The sequence below is a fragment of the Gopherus evgoodei genome, chromosome 3 (assembly GCF_007399415.2).
Source record: "Gopherus evgoodei ecotype Sinaloan lineage chromosome 3, rGopEvg1_v1.p, whole genome shotgun sequence".
Lineage (NCBI taxonomy): Eukaryota > Metazoa > Chordata > Testudines > Testudinidae > Gopherus > Gopherus evgoodei.
The window spans coordinates 156,936,800-156,956,998 of NC_044324.1; the positions used below are offsets into that span (position 1 = coordinate 156,936,800).

Sequence of the window (20,199 nt, forward strand, 5' to 3'; positions counted from 1 at the left end):
GGTCACAGATTCATGGGCTGTATTAATAGATAGGATTAGCAAATAAGAACAGGTCAGAGGGCTGCAAAGCTCTTTCTTGTCTCTTGAGATCTCTCTGTTTAGTTTCAGTCTCAGTGCACCGCTTCCTAGAATGCAAGGAGCAGAAGTTTAAGAAAGCCAGAGACGATTTTCTTTTACTGGGCATTTGAGACTAACCACAGGGGGGTAGAAAGGGCAAGTTCTGAGTCACGGGGTTTGCCTGAAAATGTCTCTCCAGTTTTCTTCACAGGCACCATGGAGGAACAACAACATCACCTTTCTGAACAAAGAGCCTCCTGTCTCAGAACAAGGAGAGACTATTATAGGCTTTTACCTACTGGCTTTAGGTATGTACTGTATCTCTGAGTGGCTTATGAAATGAAACTCCTTTTTAAGTTTGGACTAAAGTTCAAAGAGATTCCTATAGTGTTCATCCACAAAGGAACAAGATGTCATAAACTGCAACTTTTTCTTCAGAAAGTTCTTTCAAAAAAAAAAAAGGAGCTAGTGTTTTTATTTTTTTTATTATTTTTAAATGCAAACATTTGTACAGGGGGCAAAAGGATATGATGATATAGTCCAAGCTATTCCTTTAACTAAGGTTCATTTAAGATGTGGATACGAACAAAATATCTTGTGCAGAAAAATATGACATTACCTTGTTTTCTCAAAATGTCTCAGTGGCATTCAATTTGTTCTATGCTTTTAGTTTCTGCTTACTGCAGTCTGTATTCAGATTGTGTTCAGCAAATAGTTCACCTTCTAAAACTAATACATTAGTTAAATGAAATAGAATTCTACAATCATATTGTAAATTTGTTGGTAAAATTCTTCCATCTAATATTTTATATACGTTTAGAGGAAACTTTCTTGATCTGAGTCTAAGATTCCTTTAAGTGCTAATTTATTACTCACCATCAGTAGTTACAATAATATGTGCATAAATCTAAAAACTTGATATTCAGATTACATTGTAAGGCAGTAATTATACACTCATATTAAAAGTGATTGAAAATGGAACCTCATATTAACTCACTTTGTTCCTAAGACTTTTTTGGATTAAGTACTGTACTGTAATTTACAGCAGACTCAGCGCAGGATGATGGTGAATTACCGTATCTGTTGTTCTGTAGGCAGACTTTATGAAATTTCAAAGAATGTAGATGTACCAGTTGACAAAGAAAATAAAAATAGCCATTTATTATTCCAACTTCATATGAAACAATATCAAAAGGTAACTGTTTTCCAGGGAATAATTCACAATCACGTCTTAGCTTTATAGTGATTCTATCTAATCGATCAATCTACATTTATAAATGATAAAGAAATGAAACTGCATTTAAAAGATGCTGCATATAATAAGAACTCAACAGCAATGTAAAGAGAAATAGTTCCTGAGTACAACCATTGAGAAACAGGCTTGTAAATTAAATAATCATGCTAAATAAACTTTTCTTTTTCTAATCTTATCATGTATTCCCCCCAGTATCACCAGCAGCTGCAAATCACCACCTGATACTTGCAAAGGAAAACACACAGCCATGATTAAGAGACTTGAAGGCCTTTTCTTATATCTATATGAAACTGGCATCTTTACCAACAGAAATAGCCGACATAATGTAGTTGGAGTAAAGAATAAGACAGTTCAGAAAAAAGTTGGAAAAAAATAGCAGCCACTTTATTAGGAAGCTGAATAAAAATAATGTGGTCAAAAGGAAGCAGAGATGTTCTGATTTATCCCAGACTTGTGTGCACAGGTGCAAACACATGCATGCAGCATCAGCAGCCTAGAAAGCACACAGCACAATCAACTACTGAATGAACCACACTAGAACACGTTCTCAGTTAGGGCTAGATCCTGTATTTATTGACATCAATGACAAAACACACATTGACTTCAGTGGTTCAAGATCAGGTCTTAACTGATTAGCTCTGCTGAGAATGGGATACTGTGATTACTTGGTACCTATCAGACTCCTCCTCAGCACTTTGATGCTGCAAGTTTCTCTAAAGAAATAAAAATGATACAATGAAGAATAATAAAAAGAGTTTCCCCTAGATCATTTTTAAACAATGTGTTTTAATTTTACTTCTTGTGCAAACCTCTTCCAATATGTTTGCTTTTTGTTTGGATTTTTGTTGTTGTTGTTGTTAAGGAGGCAGCTTACAAACAATCTATAGCAGTGGCAGACAGTATAATTAGAAAAAAATAAAAATAATTGTGTTCCGACCTCTAGAAAGGGCTACTTCCAAACACAAAAACACCCTTTAACCTATGATTGAAAAAAATCAGGGCTGTAGCACAGTACCCTTGAATTAGCTTGGTCCTGTTTATACAGGCAAAACCACAATGAATTACAATACAGTTGGAACATAACCTCATTCCATGGCATTCTTATAAACGTAGCATAATCAGAAACATTGTGATCAACATGGGAGATTTTCTCCTCCTATTCCAGTTCCTTGAGTCAATGATTCATAAAGTGGCTAAGAGAATCAGCAGAATTTTAGAGCAGCATTCCCTGTAACCTACAGTTTTGTCTCTTTCTTGTAATGAACAAAAAGGCATATTTAGTACACAATTCCTCTAGTGCATCAGTGATTTGTCTTAATTCATGGCCTGTCTAAATTTAGCTAACCAATCCAATTACTGCCTCAAACAGCAGGATCATTTGCCTCTGATAACAGCTGAGCCTGACACTTCACTTCCATTGTCTTTTCCCCACTAGTTCCAATTGGTGTGCTGTTTGTTTACAGTGCCGTATTGATGGGTTGTGATTTGAATGTTCTAACTCTGTTCCTACACAGTTTTTCACAAATTAGGGGACCGCAATAGTGCCAATCTGGGTGTTGAGAAGTCTAAGGACAGAGCAGAAGGTGTTCTGTTCTGTTCTGGCCTGGCATGAATACTGCCACTGAAAATATGATAGCCAAGTGTGAAATCTGCTCCCAAGAACTTGCAATCTAGGAAGTGTGAATATTTTGTTGTTTTCTGATGTCTTCCAAGGACCCTCATAGTGTTCTCCTTTCTTTTCATAAATGCCATCTCATGTTTTTTCTAAAAAAAAAAAAACAACCCGCCATCAGTACCAGCTTTGGTTTCAAGTTTGTTATGTCTGCAATAAAGAAGTTGATTTTTTAAATTGATTTTATTTGTTTGTTAGCTTTTGTTTTATTATGCAGCTTGCTCAGGCAATGAGCAATCTGAATCAAGATGTGTGACAAGTGTGACAGGATATCCTGGTTTATTTCAATAAAAAAACCAGCAAAACTCTCTTGCAGCAGATTGAGAGCTCATTCAGTAAATGAAAGATAGCAGAAACATGACATCCTCAGAACAGATTGTCATTGTCAGAATAATGCTGACATCAAGTTATGAGCAGGTTCTGAGACATGATTAACGTTTACTGGAGTGTTACATACATGGCAGCTGTCATAAACAGGCAGTTAAAAGCTAAGAAATTCACCTACCCTAGCTGACACCTGATCAGAGGAACCAATGGGGGGAAAAGATGCTTCAAGAGGAAGGAGGGAAGTTCTTCCCTTGTTCTATTCATTAAGGTCTGTGCCGGAGTGAAAAGATGCAGGAATCAACCAGGGTAGCGAGTATTAGAGAAGGACTGAATTAGATTATGTTTATTTCCTTTTGTGAATTTGTCTTTTTGCACAAGAGGGATAATCAAATTGGGTTTTCTTTTATGTAGCTAAGGTTTTTGCCCAGGGGAATGTCCTCTGTGTTTTGAATCTGTTTTCTGTGAGAGCAGCTTGCATGCTAATCTCTCAGAGGTATTTCTTTTACCCCTTTTCTTTAATTAAAATTCTTCTTTTTAAGAATCTGATTGATTTTTCCTTTTTTCAAGATCCAAGGGGGTTGGATCTGGACTCACCAGGAATTGGTGGAGGAAAGGGAAATTAAACTCCAATCCTGCCAGGAAAGGGGGGATGAGTAATTTCTGCTTGGTTTAAGATCCAAGGATTTTGGATTGTGTTCACCAGGGAATTGGTGGGGAGGGGGAAGGAAAAGTTTCCAAATGACTTTCCCATAAATGTGTGTTTAAACCATTTGGTGGTGGCAGCAACCAGATCTAAGCTGGTAATTAAGCTTAGGGGTTCTCATGCAGTTCCCCACATATTTACCCTAAAGTTCAGAGTGGGGGTGAAACCTATGACAGCAGCAAAAGTAAATTATTTTTAAAATGCTGCCACATTGATCTAGGCTATCATTAAATGTTGGCCTTTTTGAAGATTCATAGATTCCAAGGCCAGAAGAGCATCTGGTCTGAATTCTTGTATCGTGCAGGCTATAGAACTTCCTCGGAATAATTCCTAAAGCATAAATCTCAAGCATCCAATCTCAATTTAATTTGTCTAGCTTCAGCTACCAGCCATTGGATTGTGTTATACCAGTCTCTGCTAGACTGAAGAATCCATTATTAAATATTTGTTCCCCATGTAGATACTTGTACACAGTAATCAAGTCACCACTTCACCTTCTCTTTGTTATATTCAAAGAGTTCAGTCTATTTGGCTTATCACTATAAGGCATGTTTTCTAATTCTTTAATCATTCTCGTGGCTCTTCTCTGAACCCTCTGCAATTTATCAACATCCTTCTTAAATTGTGGTCACCAGAAATGGACATCATATTCCAGCAGTGGTTGAACCAGTGCAAAATATAGAGGTAAAATAACCTCTACTTCCACTTGAGACCCATGTTTATCCATCCCATGATCACATTAGCTCATTTGGCCACAGTGTCACACAGGGAACTCATGGTCTGATGATTATCCACCACGCCCCACATATAAGAACGGCCATACTGGGTCATATCAATGGTCCAACTAACCCAGTATCCTGTCTTCCGACAGTTACTTCAGAGGGGATGAACAGAACAGGTAATCATCAAGTGATCCATCTTCTGTCGCCCATTTCCAGCCTCTGGCAAACGATCTTTTTCAGAGTCACTGCTTCCAAGGATAGAGACAGCTAGCCTGTAGATATGGCATACATTGTTTGTTCCTACATTTACATTTAGCCATATTAAAACACATGCTGTTTGCTTGTGCCTAGTTTTCCAGGAAATCTAAGTGCTCTGAATCAGTGATCTGTCCTCTTTATTATTTACCAGTTCCCCAATTTTTTGTCATCTGAAAACTTTATCAGTGATGATTTCATGTTTTCTTCTAAGTCATTGATACAAATATTAAATAGCATAGAGCCAAGAACTGAGCCCTATGCAACCTCACTGGAAACACACCTGCTCAAAGATGATTCTCTGTTTACAGTTATATGTTGAGACCTATCAATTAGCAAATTTTTAATCCATTTAATATGTGCCTTGTTAATTTTATATCATTTTAGTTTTTTAATCAAAATATTGTATGGTACCAAATCAAACTCTTTATAGAGGTCTAAGTATATTACATCAACACTACCTTTATCAACCATACTTGAAATCTCATCAAAAAAGAGTGTCAAGTTAGTTTGACAGGACCTATTTCCGTAAACCCATGTTGATTTGCATGAATTACATTTTACCTTCCTTTAGTTCTTTATTAATTAAGTCCGATATCATCTGCTCCATTATCATCCCTGGGATCAATATCAGACTGATAGCTATAATTTCCTGAGTCATTGTGTTTACCCTTTTAAAAAATTGACACAACATTAGCTTTCTTCCAATCTTCTGGAACTTCCCCAGTGCTCCAAAATGTATTGAAAATCAACATTTATGGTCCAGTGAGCTCCTTAGCCAGCTCTCTTAAAACTCTTGGATGTAAGTTATCTTAACCTGCTGATTTAAAAATGTCTAACTTTAGCAGCTCTGTTTAACACCTTCCTGAGAGACTGGCCATAGATTTCTCCTTATGTCACTTTGTTTCCCTTATCAATTTTCTACAGTTCCTAACTTCTGATTTATATTGATTGCTAGCAGATTCCTCTTTATTTTCTCGCTCTTAGCCAGTTTCTGATCTATTGCAGAGCTTTGCCCTTCACTCCAGGACTCCTCTGTTTTTTTAAGTAGCCTCTTGTGAGGGCATTTGTGAATGGCCTTTTGAAAGGTGAAATAAATTATGTCAACTGGTTCTCCTTTATCCACTATTTTATTGACACACCAAATGGGAATACAACTACCTCTTAGTAGTTCATATACCAGATGTTTCTTTTCAGGCTCTTTCCTAAATATGATCTGTCTGATACATGTGCCATCTGCAAAGCAACTGGTGGGAATTCCCCCCAACGTCACTGATGGTGAAGCCCTTGCTCTTCTTTTTCACTATACTGCATTTTGTCTTTTATTGATCCATCTTCTAAATTGTTTTATAAGCTAAACTAGTTTTATTGGTTTATGTTCATTATAGTCAGTGACTTTAATAAGGCATATCAGTGATGATACAGGGTTCAGTGTTAGATGCTTAATGGCCTGGAAATGTATAAATTTTTAACAGATCCTTGGTAGTGGGAATTCTTTGCTGTTATAGGCAAAAACACCAGATGGCGTTTGTTTCTGGAGTATTTTTATGAGGGTGCCACTGCCTGCCTTAGAATTTGATATAATTAGAATAACTTCCCCTCAGTTTGTTGCTCAGTATATTAACATATTCAAATTGCAAGCCACTCCACATATCACAAGTATTCAGCACAGCAGAGAAAGCTTGTCTTCTTGCTTCTGTAAAATCAACTCCCTCCACTGTGGCTGTGCCATACACAAGGTTGTTCTGTAATTTCACTCACCAAGAAGTGCATTTATTATAAAGTACCCCCATTACGCTCTCACACACTCTCTCATGCTCCAGCTTTCTCTATAGTTTCAAATCTGAGAAAGGTCTGTGTTTCTCCATGGGACCAGATCTCTTCCTCTCTCTCATTTAACTTCTCTTTTAACTGAAAATTCTCCTCATTCACTGTGCTACAAAGGTAGTTCTGTATATTCCCAGCAAATGCACTGTGTGCAAATGAAATTTACATATTAATAGATTTTAAGGGAAATCCACCCATCCTCTGCAGTGCTTCGGCAGCCATTTAGCATAATGACTTTATGAACCACTGTTCAGGAACCTCTGTACTGTAACATTCTCTATCAATTTGTATGTATACTGAAGTAATTAGTTCCAAATCAAGGGCCAAATTCTACTCTCATTAAATTTGTGCAAGTCCAAAGTAATTCCATTGACTCACTCCTGTCTTCAGCTGCCCAATGTTCTGGTGAATTCTGTGTTGTTGTAGAAGATACTTGTTAATTTTGCCTTTTATGGGTTGATGGCCCAAGTTGCTTAGCATTTTGGATTAAAGTAATGGGAAATCTTTTTGGCCTCATAAATACCTTCCAAGTTAATTTGTCCTGACTATAAATTGTTCATGCCATTAGTGAGATTTCATAATTAACACTGCAGAGCTAGACAGCTTTCTACAAGCCTTTAGGAAGATAGTCTGTCCCCTCATGTCCTTAATGTATTGATTCCCCACTTTGGGGGGTGATTAGTGAGACTATGCAGGGATATTCTACAGCCCCTCTGCCCAAAAATTTCTTCAGATCTCCATTTAGCATTAAGCCTCCTAATACACAGATGGTTCCTATCTGCAGGCTGAATCTAATGTTTCAGGGTTTGATAAATCCTCTTTTGGAGCCTATGTAGGCAGTTTCTCAAATTTTTAACCCTTAAGACTCTTTTGAATAGCAATTGTCTGTGCTAGACAGGTTTCTGAGATGGCAGCCCTCGCTTTACAGAACCTATTTTATTTTCCATAAGGTCAATGGCATTCCATGCAACTTGTGCCCATGTGCTTTAAACCTGATCCCAAGTCTATTGAAATCAATGGAAAGACTCCTGCTGACATCCTATAGGCTTTGGATCAGACCCTTTGGCCCAGACTTAAAATCATTGCACTGTTCGGTGTTGCAATGTCTAAGGCCCAGATGCTCAGAGGTATCTAGGCAGCTAGCTCCCATTGATTGCAATGAGAGCTAGGTGCCTAAATACATTTGAGGAGCTGGGCCTAAGTGATTTGGGGCTTATCTACATGGGGACATCCAGGAAAGTTAATCTGAATTAACTAAAGATGTGAATTTAAACCAAATTAAACCTCAAGGGCTTCATTCAGAATTAAAGTGGCCTTAATGTGGTTTAATTTAATTTGCTTCCAAAGTGAATTAAACTAAACCAAATTAAGACAAATTTAATTTTGATTAACAGCACCCAGGATTTAATGTGGCTTAACTAATCCACTTCAAATTGACACCTTTAATTAATTAGAATTAACTTCTCTCCATGTCCCCATGTAGTCAAGTCCTTAAATTTTCAAAAATAGCTTGGCATTTAGGAGCTGAAGACATATTGAAAGTCAATGGGCCATACGCTCCTAAGTGTTCCTAAGTGAAAATGAGTCTTAGCCATCTAAGTCACTTAGGCCAGATTTTGAAAGGTATTTAGGTACCTGACTCACAGGAGATAGACACCTAAATACCTTTACAAATCTGGGATTTAGGCCTTGCAACACTGTGTGGAGTAATGCTTATATGCCTTTAAAAATCATGGTCTCTGCGCACAAGTGCCTGACTGATTTTTCACCAGATTCATAATTCCCTTCCTACCTTATGCTCTTCTCTTCCAACAAGACTGATGGCTGCTAGACATCACTGTACCTTCAGTATCTGAGGGGGGAGACAATTCTATCTAAACAGAAAATACGGCTTTCCAGTTTCTGAGGGCTTCTTCATTTATTTGAGGTTGAAAGATAGGACACAAGGCCTTAAAAATATTATCTTCAAACGGATTAAAATGTGCATTCCTAAACAGTATTCCAATCAGTATTCTTTGTCATAAGGAGATCACAGACTGTTCCATGAGAAGCAATTCCATCTCACCAGCTGCACAGGGCAGTGGCTCTCTAGAACTGACAGGTATACTCGTGTATGGTTGTTCTTCTGTGGACAAGTACATTGTTGCTATTCAGTTTTATTACCAGTGTTATGCAGAAGAAGGAAATTAACAAGTGAAATGTACCTGGGTACTCAAGGAGGCCTAGTATACAACACAGTGGAGTGAAAATGTTCAAGTTTATTTGTTTTTAATGAAATAACCTGCCATTGTACTGTCCATCAACGTACGGGCATCATGCATTTATATATCATGCTGTTTCCTGATTTTTTTGTTGTTGTTTGTCTTTAATTTGACTTTCATGGAATTTAATTTATTTTTCAGGATGGATGTCTTGGTTTGGAAACAGCATTGTGATTTTTGTTCTCTATAAGCAGAGAGCTGTCCTGCAGCCCACGGATTATCTTACATTTAATCTGGCTGTATCAGATGCAAGTGTGTCTGTGTTTGGTTATTCCCGAGGGATCATTGAAATCTTCAATGTCTTTAAAGATGATGGATTCCTCATCACATCGATATGGACATGCCAGGTAGGAATGCATTATGTGGTGAATTATTTAATTAGACAAAATAACTAATGCTATTTCTGCACATGTGCTGTATATAAATAACCACTCAAGGTTATGAGAGTGAAAATTAGTGACAATTGACTTTCCAATGGATCATAGTTCTGGTTTGTTTTAGATAAGCATCCAAAAATGTGGGTGTTTCTCTAGATTAATCAGTCTTAACTAGTTCCCAGTGATCTTCCACCCCAAAAATCCCTTTACCCAATAAGCTCCTGAAACCACACTTAATGTTGTACTGCTCCTTAAAGGTCCACTGTTAATTAGTATTGCTTGTATTGCAGTAGTAGTGCCGAGAGCCCTCAGCCAGGATCTGTGCCCTATTGTATTAGGCACTGTTCACACAAGCAATGAAAAGGTGGTCCCTGCTCCACAGAACTAGCAATCTAAGCATAGCCTCCTCCCGCATTTTCAGGGAGTAATCAAGTGGGCTTGCATATTCCTACCCAGTGCCTTTTGTTGGGAATATTTGTGAAGTCCCATGTTTGTATTTTTAGTCTATTATCTTTTAACATCTTACAGTGCCAAGTTTATTGAGCAGGTTTGGTAGGAGCTGCTCCAGTTGCAACTTGATTTCCCAGATGTCTTTTTTTCCTCTCAGTCTGATGTTTCGCATGTGAGTTTGGTATATAAAGAATCTTGTTAACACCTGGCTGATGATCTCTTTCTATTGGTAGCCATTGGTGTCCCTGCTGATTTTGTTATGTAACCCTTCTGCCCCTCTGAATTGGCAGTAACAAGGGCCGGGTTCAGTATCCAGAGGTTCCGTTTCAGTAACAATGCATAACCGGCTCGAGCCCCCACCCAGTGACCTGGGACACTCACATACCACACCCCCCTGGGCGCCTCTAGGAGGCAATACTTCCCCTCTCGCAAGCACGGAGTCTGAGTGTAGCAAAATCTTTTTAATAAAGGAAGGAATAAATGCGGCATCCCATTGGAGAAACACCACAAACAGGATTATAACACAAACCATAAACAAAAACCCACCTCCAAGTACGTTTGGCACTGTCCTTTTTCCCCTTAGGGTTTTAAGTCCAATCACCCCAAAGTCCAACAACCCAAAAGTCTCTGGTCAATGCCACCCCAGAGTTCGAGAGTTTATCTGTAGAGGTCCCTCCCCCCAGCCTGGGTAGAAAGGGGCACCTTACGTGGTCCAGGGCCAACTGCCCTGCCTCTCCGTGGGTTCTGCTTCCGCCTTCTCCACGAACTGCTCCGCTTTACCAACCGCTCCACGCTGCTCCTCCAGCTGTCCTCAGAAACTGCTCCGCTCCACCAGCTCCTCTGCTCCATGAGCTGCTCCAGTTCTCCCTGCAAACTGCTCGGCTCCGCTCACTCTGTGGGCCACTCCACCGGTCCCACAGCTACTCCGCTCTGCCAGCCACTCTGCTGTCACCAGCTGTCCCGTGATCCGCTCCAGCCGTCCCCACAACTGCTCCACTCCGCCAGCTGCTCTGTTCCACAGTATAGCTTCAGGTTCCCCCACTAGTTAGCACAGTACTCAGTGCTCTCAGCTCAGTAATTTCAGCTCTTTAGTGATTTCAGCTCTTTAGTGATTTCAACTCTTAGTGATCTCAGCTCTTAGTGTGGGAGCCCCAGTGCTAGTGCACCATTAGCCCAAAGTGAGTTCAGCTCAGTAACCTGTATTTAGATTCTTGAGGGGATAAAAAAAATCAACTCTGACATTCCACAGTGGAGAGAGGAGGGGGTGGAACTGGTGCTTCTGGCTCCACAAGGAGACTGCACCACCAGGCACAGATACCTGTCCCCAGCCTCTCTCAATTCACTGGGTTTTGGAACCCATGTCCCTTGTCTAGCAAGTACCACCCAGCTGAGGGTGAGTCATTTGTCACCAAGCAGTCCCACAGCTCAGCAATCTGGGATAGGGTAGGCGTGCCTATGCAAATACACTCTCTGAAATTCTTTCCACCAGATGTCAGGTTAGAGCTTATCCTGACTCTGCTTACAGTTAGAAATATCAGCAGCCTTTGATACCATGGACCATGAAGTTTTATTGACTTGCCTATGAGACTTTACTGGACTGGCTGGAATAGCCCTTTTACTGTGTGTGTTGTTCTCTGAGAGGTGCCAAATAATGGTAATGAGTACCTATCTTCTTCCCATAGGGTCCTCAAATACAAGTTTCCATTTGCTCAGGAAAATAGTGAAACATTTTGTGTGATAGCTGCATTTTTGCAGGTAGAAGGGACCGCTTGAGATAAAGAGCCAGGTTTTGCAGCTTAGGTCAGACTCTGATCCTCTGCAACAGAGGAGACACATAAAGTATAGCGACCAATGGGTTGCACACATAATGGATTGCAATATGTGAAGGACACTCAGATCTTCATGTGCTTTTCACTGAACCCAGATACTGAAACCTCTTTGTTTTCACAATGTCTAACAGAAGTACAACTGTAACTCTTGTTTTATGCTGCAGTGGTGAAGGTATACTGTCTGGGAGTCATTGCTGCTCTTGCATGTCCAGGTGACAGTTGTGGCACCTAGTAATTTTTTTTCATTTAGGTCTGGCTCAGAGGTTTTTGGCTCTTCCTTTATCATGCCACAGTATTCCACACCTTAGTAACCTCTAACTATCAGAAGCTGGGAGTGGAAGATGGGCTTGATTATTCCATAATTGCCCCGTGCAATACACTCCCCTGGAAGTTCTCGTATGGACCACGTCAGGAAACAGGATATTGGACAGGATACAGGAAGTGAGGGACAGTTCACAGGGATCATGGTCTGACCCACTATGGCCTTTCTTATGTTCTTAAAGCTGTATTACTGCAATATGCTTGACTTTGGGCTACCCTTGAAAAACAACTGGAAGCTTCAGTTTTGCACCACTTGAGTGGAGGAAGTTGCATTCTTCTAGGAAAGTCACTAGGTTGTCTCCTCCACTATTTGGGAGACCAAGGATTCTAACATTGTCTGCTCAGATTTAATTTTGAATACTTCAATTTTATTTAGCATCATTTCACTGCTATCAATGATGTTATAAAGTTCAGCCTACAGAGTCTGCTTTTCTCCAGCTCTTGGAGGTTCTGGCCAAGTTACTCATTAAGGGCTGATCTACCCTAACAACGTAAGTTGACCTAAGTTACACTACTTCAGTGTCTCTCCTGCCAACCTACCTTATGCTTCTCAGGTAGCTGGAGTACAGATGTTGATGGGAGAGCGCTCTGCCATCTACTTAGCAGGTCTTCACCAGATCCACTAAATCAACACTACTACATCGATCACAGCAGGGCGGATTTAGCCGTAAGTATAGAAAAGCCCTAAGACTTTAAAGTTGGACAAAATGCAGCACAGGGCACCACTTGGTCAAATGGAGTTTAGAGCAAAAATTACTCATCTTGTGCCTTCATTTTGTTGCTCGATACTTACTAAGGCCTTTACCCAGTAAAGCACTAAACCAGATGCTTAACTTAAGCACATGAGTAGTTCTGTCAAAGTCAATTTGTATCTAGGGGTAAAGCCTATTTGATTAACAGATTTTAAAGCCAGAAGGGACTGTTATGACCTAGTCTAACCTCCTGCATAACACAGGATATAGAATTTCAACAAGTATTTCCTGCACCATAACTTCTGGTTGAGCTACACTGTATCTTTTAGAAAGACATCCAGTCTTGATTTAAAGATTTCTGGTGATAAATCTGCCACATCCCTAGGTAAGTTGTTCCAGTGGTAAATTACCCTTCTCTGGAAACAATTTGTGCCTTATTTCTAGCCTGAATTTGTCTAACTTTAGCTTCCATTGGATCTTGTTATGGCCTTGTCTGCTAGAATAAAGAGTACAATCAGAAATGTTCTTCCTGCGTAGGTAGGTAAAGACTGTGATCAAGTCACCTCCGAAACTTCTCTTGGATAACTAAATTGATTGAGGAAAATGAGGAGCAATATTATGGTATTTGTTAATTCTGTATTTTGTTATGTGGTACTGGAAGGAGTGATGAAGAAAAGTGCTATGTGGCTGGACAGACAAACCATTCATGGCTAGATTCTGCCACACTCGCTCATGATGAGCCGTACTTTTTCCTAACACAGTCTGTTTTACAGATAAGTAAGCCAAGGCACAGACAGAGATGAAGTGACTTGCCCAGAATCCCACAGGGAGTCTGGGGCAAAGAGCAAAGACTCCTGACCTTCTGATTCATGATCCTGAGCCTTACTCACATCAGCATCCTTCCTCCCATTTCATTTTAAAGGGAGGAGGTATAAATTCACATAATGTTGGGGATGGAGGAGAGTTTATGTGTAGGCTTTCTTGCTTTACATCAGAATCTTTCAGTGATGAGTGTTAGTGTAAATGCTTTACAGATTTTTCTCCTAATCCTTAATCTAATACATTCTGCTTTATAAGATTCTGCTTCATATTACATCGTACTCCTATGTGCAAACAACTCTGTAGGTCCACTTTCTTGTGGGTTTTTTCCTGCATTCTCCCATTAGAAGGGCTTGGCTTCACCACCTTATCCCATGGAAGAAACCAGGAGTCTAGATCTGCATGGATCCTGGGTATCCTCCAGGACCATAGTGCCATCCTCCTGAAGTCACTGCACCTCCACATCGGTCTTCAACCTCCTGCATCTCTACCCTAGCACTCTGCAAACAGAGTATCATTGAAGTCATGCTGTCATGATTCCAACTGAAATGTGATTTCCCAACCAGCAGCTGCCTCTATGACCCAGTTCCACCTCCCCCTGATTCACCAGTGCAAATAAGGGCTTCTCAGGAAAGAGAGAGCTAATACCATCTTTGGCTATTAACATTCTTCCTGCAGTGATTGTGTTTGTCCCAACAGGATCACACCCACAGCACCCTTTTCCCTCTATCAAACTTGCAGATCCCTGAACTCATGGACAGTAAAGCAGTCTAATAATTTTATCCATTGAAAAATGGCATTTCGTCAAAACCCAAAGTGTTGGGTTTGACAAATTTCCTGACTCAAAAAAATGCTGAGGACAAGTTTTTGAAAGTGTCAAAATGCCTCACTTCAGCGTTTTCAGAATGAAAAATTCCAGTTTCATTTAGAAATTTAAGCTAAGAAGACTGAAACGAAAAGGTGGAAATGAAATCAAAACTAAAAGTTTTGAAATCATGGAAAGGAAAGATTTCAATTGACCTGAAACAAGACAACACACATTGTTTTCTCAGGTTACTAATATTTTTGAGATTTCACATTTTTGTCCTGATTCGAGACAGGAAACATTTTTCAACTCTCAAAAATACTTGTGGGATAGGAAACTGTTTCCTGCCCAGCTCTAATGGAGAGTCTTGAGGGAAGTAGGGGGAAACTGACACATCAGAGGCTGACTCCCCCACCTGTCTTTTCCCTGGGAAGAGGGAGATATGCATATATAGGGCCCCCTCCGTGAGAAGGTGTTTAGGGTACAATCTAGCTTATTGGTATTTTCATTTACATTTGTGAGAAGGATTATACTTAATAGAAGAGTGCACTGTGTGACAAAAACAAAAGCCCCTTTCCTATGTCTTTTTCTTTGTCTCGTCAATTTTGCTGCAGAGGAGAGGAGGGAGTGGTGACAACAGTTGAGAGAAGCCCCTTTTTACAGCTGATGCCTGTTCCTACCTTTCACACTAAGTCACGGCCTGTCAAGGAGGCATGCTTTGCTCTCTTCTCCACAGGAGAGTTAACTTACCATAAAACTACTGTTCTGACCTCAGCAAAATATTCTTGTTCTCCTTCAGAACATGTGCCCATACATGTCAGTAGAAAGAGATTTTATCTAAAGAAAGCTAGTTGTTTTAGCAAAATTCCTCTATTTGCTTTCCGTGCATATTCACAGCTGCCATTCTTGGGTGTGTTTTTAAGAGAAATTATAGGAGAACTCTTTCATTTACTTTATTTAATGCATGGCTAAGAAGTCACCAATAAAACAAAAAGTTACACTGAAGCTGAAAAATTCAGATCCAGAATTTAAAGCATTTCAAATGTGTTTGTTCAGAGGAAGGCTGGTGGTGGTAGGAAATTAAAAGTGGACTCAGGAGATCTAGGTTCAATTCCCAGATTTGTCACAGACTTCCTGACCTTGGGCTTGGGCAAATCGCTGAGGCTGAAATCCTGGCCCCACTGAATTCAGTGGCACTCACATCCCAGTGGGAGGGAGGGACTAAGCTGGATTTAAGCTACCTTTATGTCCTGCTAGGCTGAACTACTTGAGGGGGCTGGGAAAGACCCTGGCATTGCTTGAACAGCCCTTGTCACCTGTCTATGCTATGGCAGCCTCCCTGGGCTGCGCTGTGGGTCACAGAGGAGCCTGGGATCTCTACAGTGTGAAGTTGCAACTCTGCCCCCAGCTACACCCTGGCACAACTCCTTCCATATGGCTTGTGAAAGGATCCTCAGAAGGCAGCCGTTATAGCTGCTTTCCACAGTGCCTGCACAGGGGAATCCTCCTCCAGCTGGAACCAGGGCTTATAGAGCCCCTTTATGTTGCTCTGGCATTTTTGCCCCATGTAGTGGGGCTGGATCTGATCCTTGATCTCGTTGTGCCTGAGTTGCCTGTCTGTAAAGGGGAAGTAGTAGTACTTCTCTACCTCACAGGAGTATTGTTGAGGATAAATTCTTTACAGTTTGCGAGGTGCCCAGATGCTATGTTGATGGAGCCAATGTAAGTAAGTAGATTTGGTTCTGCCTATTTTAAACAAGGAGCCACTTGTAAAATTTGGATATCAAGCAAAGTTTTGAATTGTTTGGATCCGAGAATCTGGTTCAGACCCCTCTCTATTAACAGCCAACCTGTTGCCTATTCTAAGGAAAGGAACACTCTAATTTGCACATTGTTGCAATGAATATGTCTGATAATTCTGTGTGTGAGCTCTAGAAGTTACAAGTTATTGTTTCAGGTATATGAATGCAACATCCATTTTGTAATTAAGAATGTGTAGCTACTATATTTTACGTTTAGTAATACGTTCCCTAACCAGCCACAGGGGCAAGCCACTGCTTTCAGTTACAGATGAAGAAATCCAGAAGAACATTGCTGAAAAGTTATTGGAGTTATTTTGGATTTATGCTGGTGTAAATGAGAGAAGAATCTGGCCCAGCATGACTAAAATAACTCTTAAAGGTCAGATTTTGAACTTATTTATACTTGTATAAATCTGGAGTAACTCCATTTATACTTGAGTGGAGTTACTCTGGATTTACCCCAGTGCAACTAGTATATTCTCATGTTCACTAATTGTGATGTTAGTAAGTGTTATAAGGAATTCTTTACTGTTAAAAAAGGCAAAGGAAGTTAAAAGTAAAAATTCCGAACAAAAGTATTTCAGGTTACTCGCCATCAATTGAAACATCATTTCCCCCTTTGTATATGGCAAAAATCTTAATAAATGATTCCAACACTTAAGCATAATTAAATTTAAATGGAAAAATACAGTTAGGGCCTCATTTCTGTTTCTCTTTTACAAAATGGCAGTTCTAACACAGAAGCAATTCAGCTCATAGCTCTTGTAAGGAGCGAGATATTTACAAATTATTGGATCAAATTCTGATCTGCTTTACATCATGTAAATCTAGAGCAATTCCATGGCCTGCACTGGAGTTACAGCAGACTCAAAACCTAGTGTAACAAAAATCAGAATTTTCTTGGCAGGATGAGTAAACAAATGGCGCTGTGTCAAAGTTTTACACAAACGTGCTGTGTGAGGGATTGTGTAAATATTTCCTTGTAATACGAGCATGTAAATAACTGAGCTAAACAGAATGTATCTCACACAAAAAGTTCTTTTTCCTATTTATCGAAGAGCTCAGTCCACTTTTAATTTAAAAGTGGAAAAACAGAGATGTCTCTGAATAAAGTTATTGATTATTCAAGAGGAACAGTTTGAGCAAGCTGTCACTTGTTAAGTGATAAGCAATATGTATCAGATGACAGAAAGTATGCTTTTTTCTGTGGAGGTTTATCTCTGTGTCAGTTTTAATGGGACTCAGGCTTCTAAGGACAAGCTCATACCCATGCTCATATTCCTTTTCTTAAATCTGACAAAACAGAATGCAGAGAAAACAAGAAAACACATGTTAACATATTGTGTAATTTATGACCATACCATGAGCTACCATTAAAATCAGTGGGGGTTGTGTAAAAAAGACCAGTGGCACAATATGTGTGTGTGATTTTAAAACTCATTTTAAAATATTCAGTTCTTCATTACAATAAATAATGTTCTTACTATTTAATGCCCAAACTTCATATACATCTTATAATTCAAACAATATTGGAATGAGCTCTCTCTCACCCACACCTGCTAGCCTCAAGACTCAAATCATCTTCATTTGCACTCACCTGGGGCCTGATTCAGCTTCCTTTGAAATCACTGGAAAGACTTCAGGCCCTTGGGTCTTTACTATACATTTGGGAGAGGCCGGCAGTAACCTAGGGATAAGTAACTCCACATAGGTGCTTGTCGTCAACTGTCTTTATGATACACTGATTGAGAAATAAAATTAGTGAGAGAGAGAAATGGTTCCTAAATAATTATTTTTGGGGTGAAGGGAAGGGCCATCAAGCATACATAAATAAATGGAAAGTTACTAAATAATGAATATAAAGGAAATGCCATCAGCATTATATACTCCAAAGAACTCATCCGATGGCAGGGAGCATAGCAAGCACTGTGACCGCTGAATATCTAATATATTAACTATCTAGATAGATACTAAATACTAAGACAAACAACCAACCCACGGCCTGGACAGAGGAGAGCTGCTCAGTTTTCAGTCCCATTGTTCCAAGTAACTTTTACTCTTAATGTTTATAAACTGAGCCTAGGGTGCCATGGAAGATTATTGTTTGCTGGTCCCTGGTGCCATTGGTCTAGCTGCAGGTCTGTCGGTCTGCTGTTAGACTTGGTGCTACTAATTTTGATTGGCTGTGCTCTTTGGTATATCACCATCAAGTCACTGTCTGGCAGGTTAATCTGTGCCAGTCCTCATCTCACTGGCAGCCAGTCTTGAAACAGCCTGGGATCACTCTTTGGGCTGTGTTGCACATATGCATACAGTTATCTCATCAGGCATGGCCAATCTCTATTTTCATGCACTTGGTTGCTTTCACTAAGTCAATTTTCTGCCTCACTTTGGCCTTCCACCATGGTCTACTTGACTAAAATTTTGGTTCTAGTTCTGAGTAGCCAGCTTTCACTATCAGACATGTTTAAGGAAACTTTCCTTTACTAAGTTAGATTGTCATTTCCCTTTATCTCATGCACTCATCTCGTTTGATCTAATTGACTATTTTTCTTTTCTCTGCCCATGCCCTTCTTTGATCTCCATGGTAAGATGAAGATTTAGGCTTTACCAGATCTAGTTAGTCCTGTTCCTGGAGGAGAGCATGACAGAGAAATGAGATCTCCTCTCTTATTGTTCCAAAACACTCTAGCCTGTGGACCCTTTCCACACATACACAAAAGACTTGTCTCCAGGTAGAAAAGAAGTGTCTCTATCATTTTCATCTCCGGTTGAAGGGGGAGAGGTTTCTCCATCAATTCTTCCCCCCTTGGAAGAGAGAGGCACCTCCACTCTCCTCTGAGAGAGATTTTTTTCTCTTTCTGAGGGTTCACAGAGGCTCTCTTCTCAGGAATCTGTGACTTCGATACCATGGGATCAATTGACCTTGCCTCTTGTTCTGCCTGTTTGAGCAGCAGTGGCTGACTTCTGCTAGTTGTGCCTAATCCCTGGTACAACATTTAGCTGCTCCCACTAAGTTGCAATTGCTGAGCTAAGATATCTTCAGCCGTCAAATTGAACCAAGATAAGAAGTCAAAGTCGTGGTCTGGCTGCAGACCAGAGCCCCTCTGGGATTCTCCTACCCTGTTCAGAAAATCAGGAGAAAACTGAAGACTGTTTTTTGCCCTGTTGTAGTTCAGTTCTCTGTCCTCTCATTGCCCTGCCAGTGTGCATCAACCCTGTCCTGGAGAGCTTGAGGCAGCAGTTCATTCTCTTGGCAAATGTAGTCTTTGGCCTCTGCTGGGAGTGCCGACAAGTGGGTCAGTTCACATCAACTGTGATAGTTGTGCCTGGGTCCAGATGTGAGCCAGTGACCTAGAAAATCTCCTGAGCAATCAAGTCCTCCATTGGCCAGCTTAACAACCATTAACATACCTGTCCTCTCTATAAAGATCCTATTCATATGTTCTACTGCAATAGATGTTCGTATGAAAGAGGCAGTGAAATGTGTTAGTAATGTGATGTTACAAATTACTACCCTTAACAAAGGGAGGGAAAGAAACACACTACAGCTCTCTGTGTGAGCACTTCAAATTCTACTAAAGCTTACTTCCCAGCAAACATACGAAGCCTCCCCTGTGCAATAATCATAATACCAATACAGAGCTGCTGGCTTCAGAAGGCTGCAGCCACCAATGGGAAATGGGGGAGGTTTGTAGACTCTTGAAATAACTAAAATGGAATAATGACTAGTGGTCTACAAAGCACTTGCTCGTGGTCCAGGGAGAGCCCACTGGTTATATGGCCCTAGCGGCCTTTCCCCTCCCCCCCCCATTACGGCTGCTAAACTGCATTAAAGACAGCTAAAAGTGTATTACGGCCAGGGTTAGGCTAATGTTATACTCCTAAGTCTACATTTAGGCACCTTAATAAAAGTAGTCTGATGTTCAAAGATGCCAAAAATTTGCAGTGCCCATTAAATTCAGTGATGCTCGGCCCTCTGGAAAATCAGGCCATTTATATTTAAGTGCCTAGCTATGGCACTA

The 20,199-nt window shown here is 40.2% G+C and overlaps 1 protein-coding gene across 1 annotated transcript in view; it reads left to right on the forward strand.

Annotated features, from left to right (window-relative positions):
• The first annotated feature begins 244 nt into the window (after nt 1-244).
• LOC115647566 (visual pigment-like receptor peropsin) overlaps nt 245-20,199 on the forward strand; it is a 51,515-nt gene continuing 31,560 nt past the window's right edge. Inside the window, exons 1-2 of the mRNA XM_030554280.1 lie at nt 245-365; nt 9,221-9,426. Of these exons, the coding sequence (XP_030410140.1) occupies nt 245-365; nt 9,221-9,426 (327 nt within the window). The remainder of the gene's footprint in view (nt 366-9,220; nt 9,427-20,199) is intronic.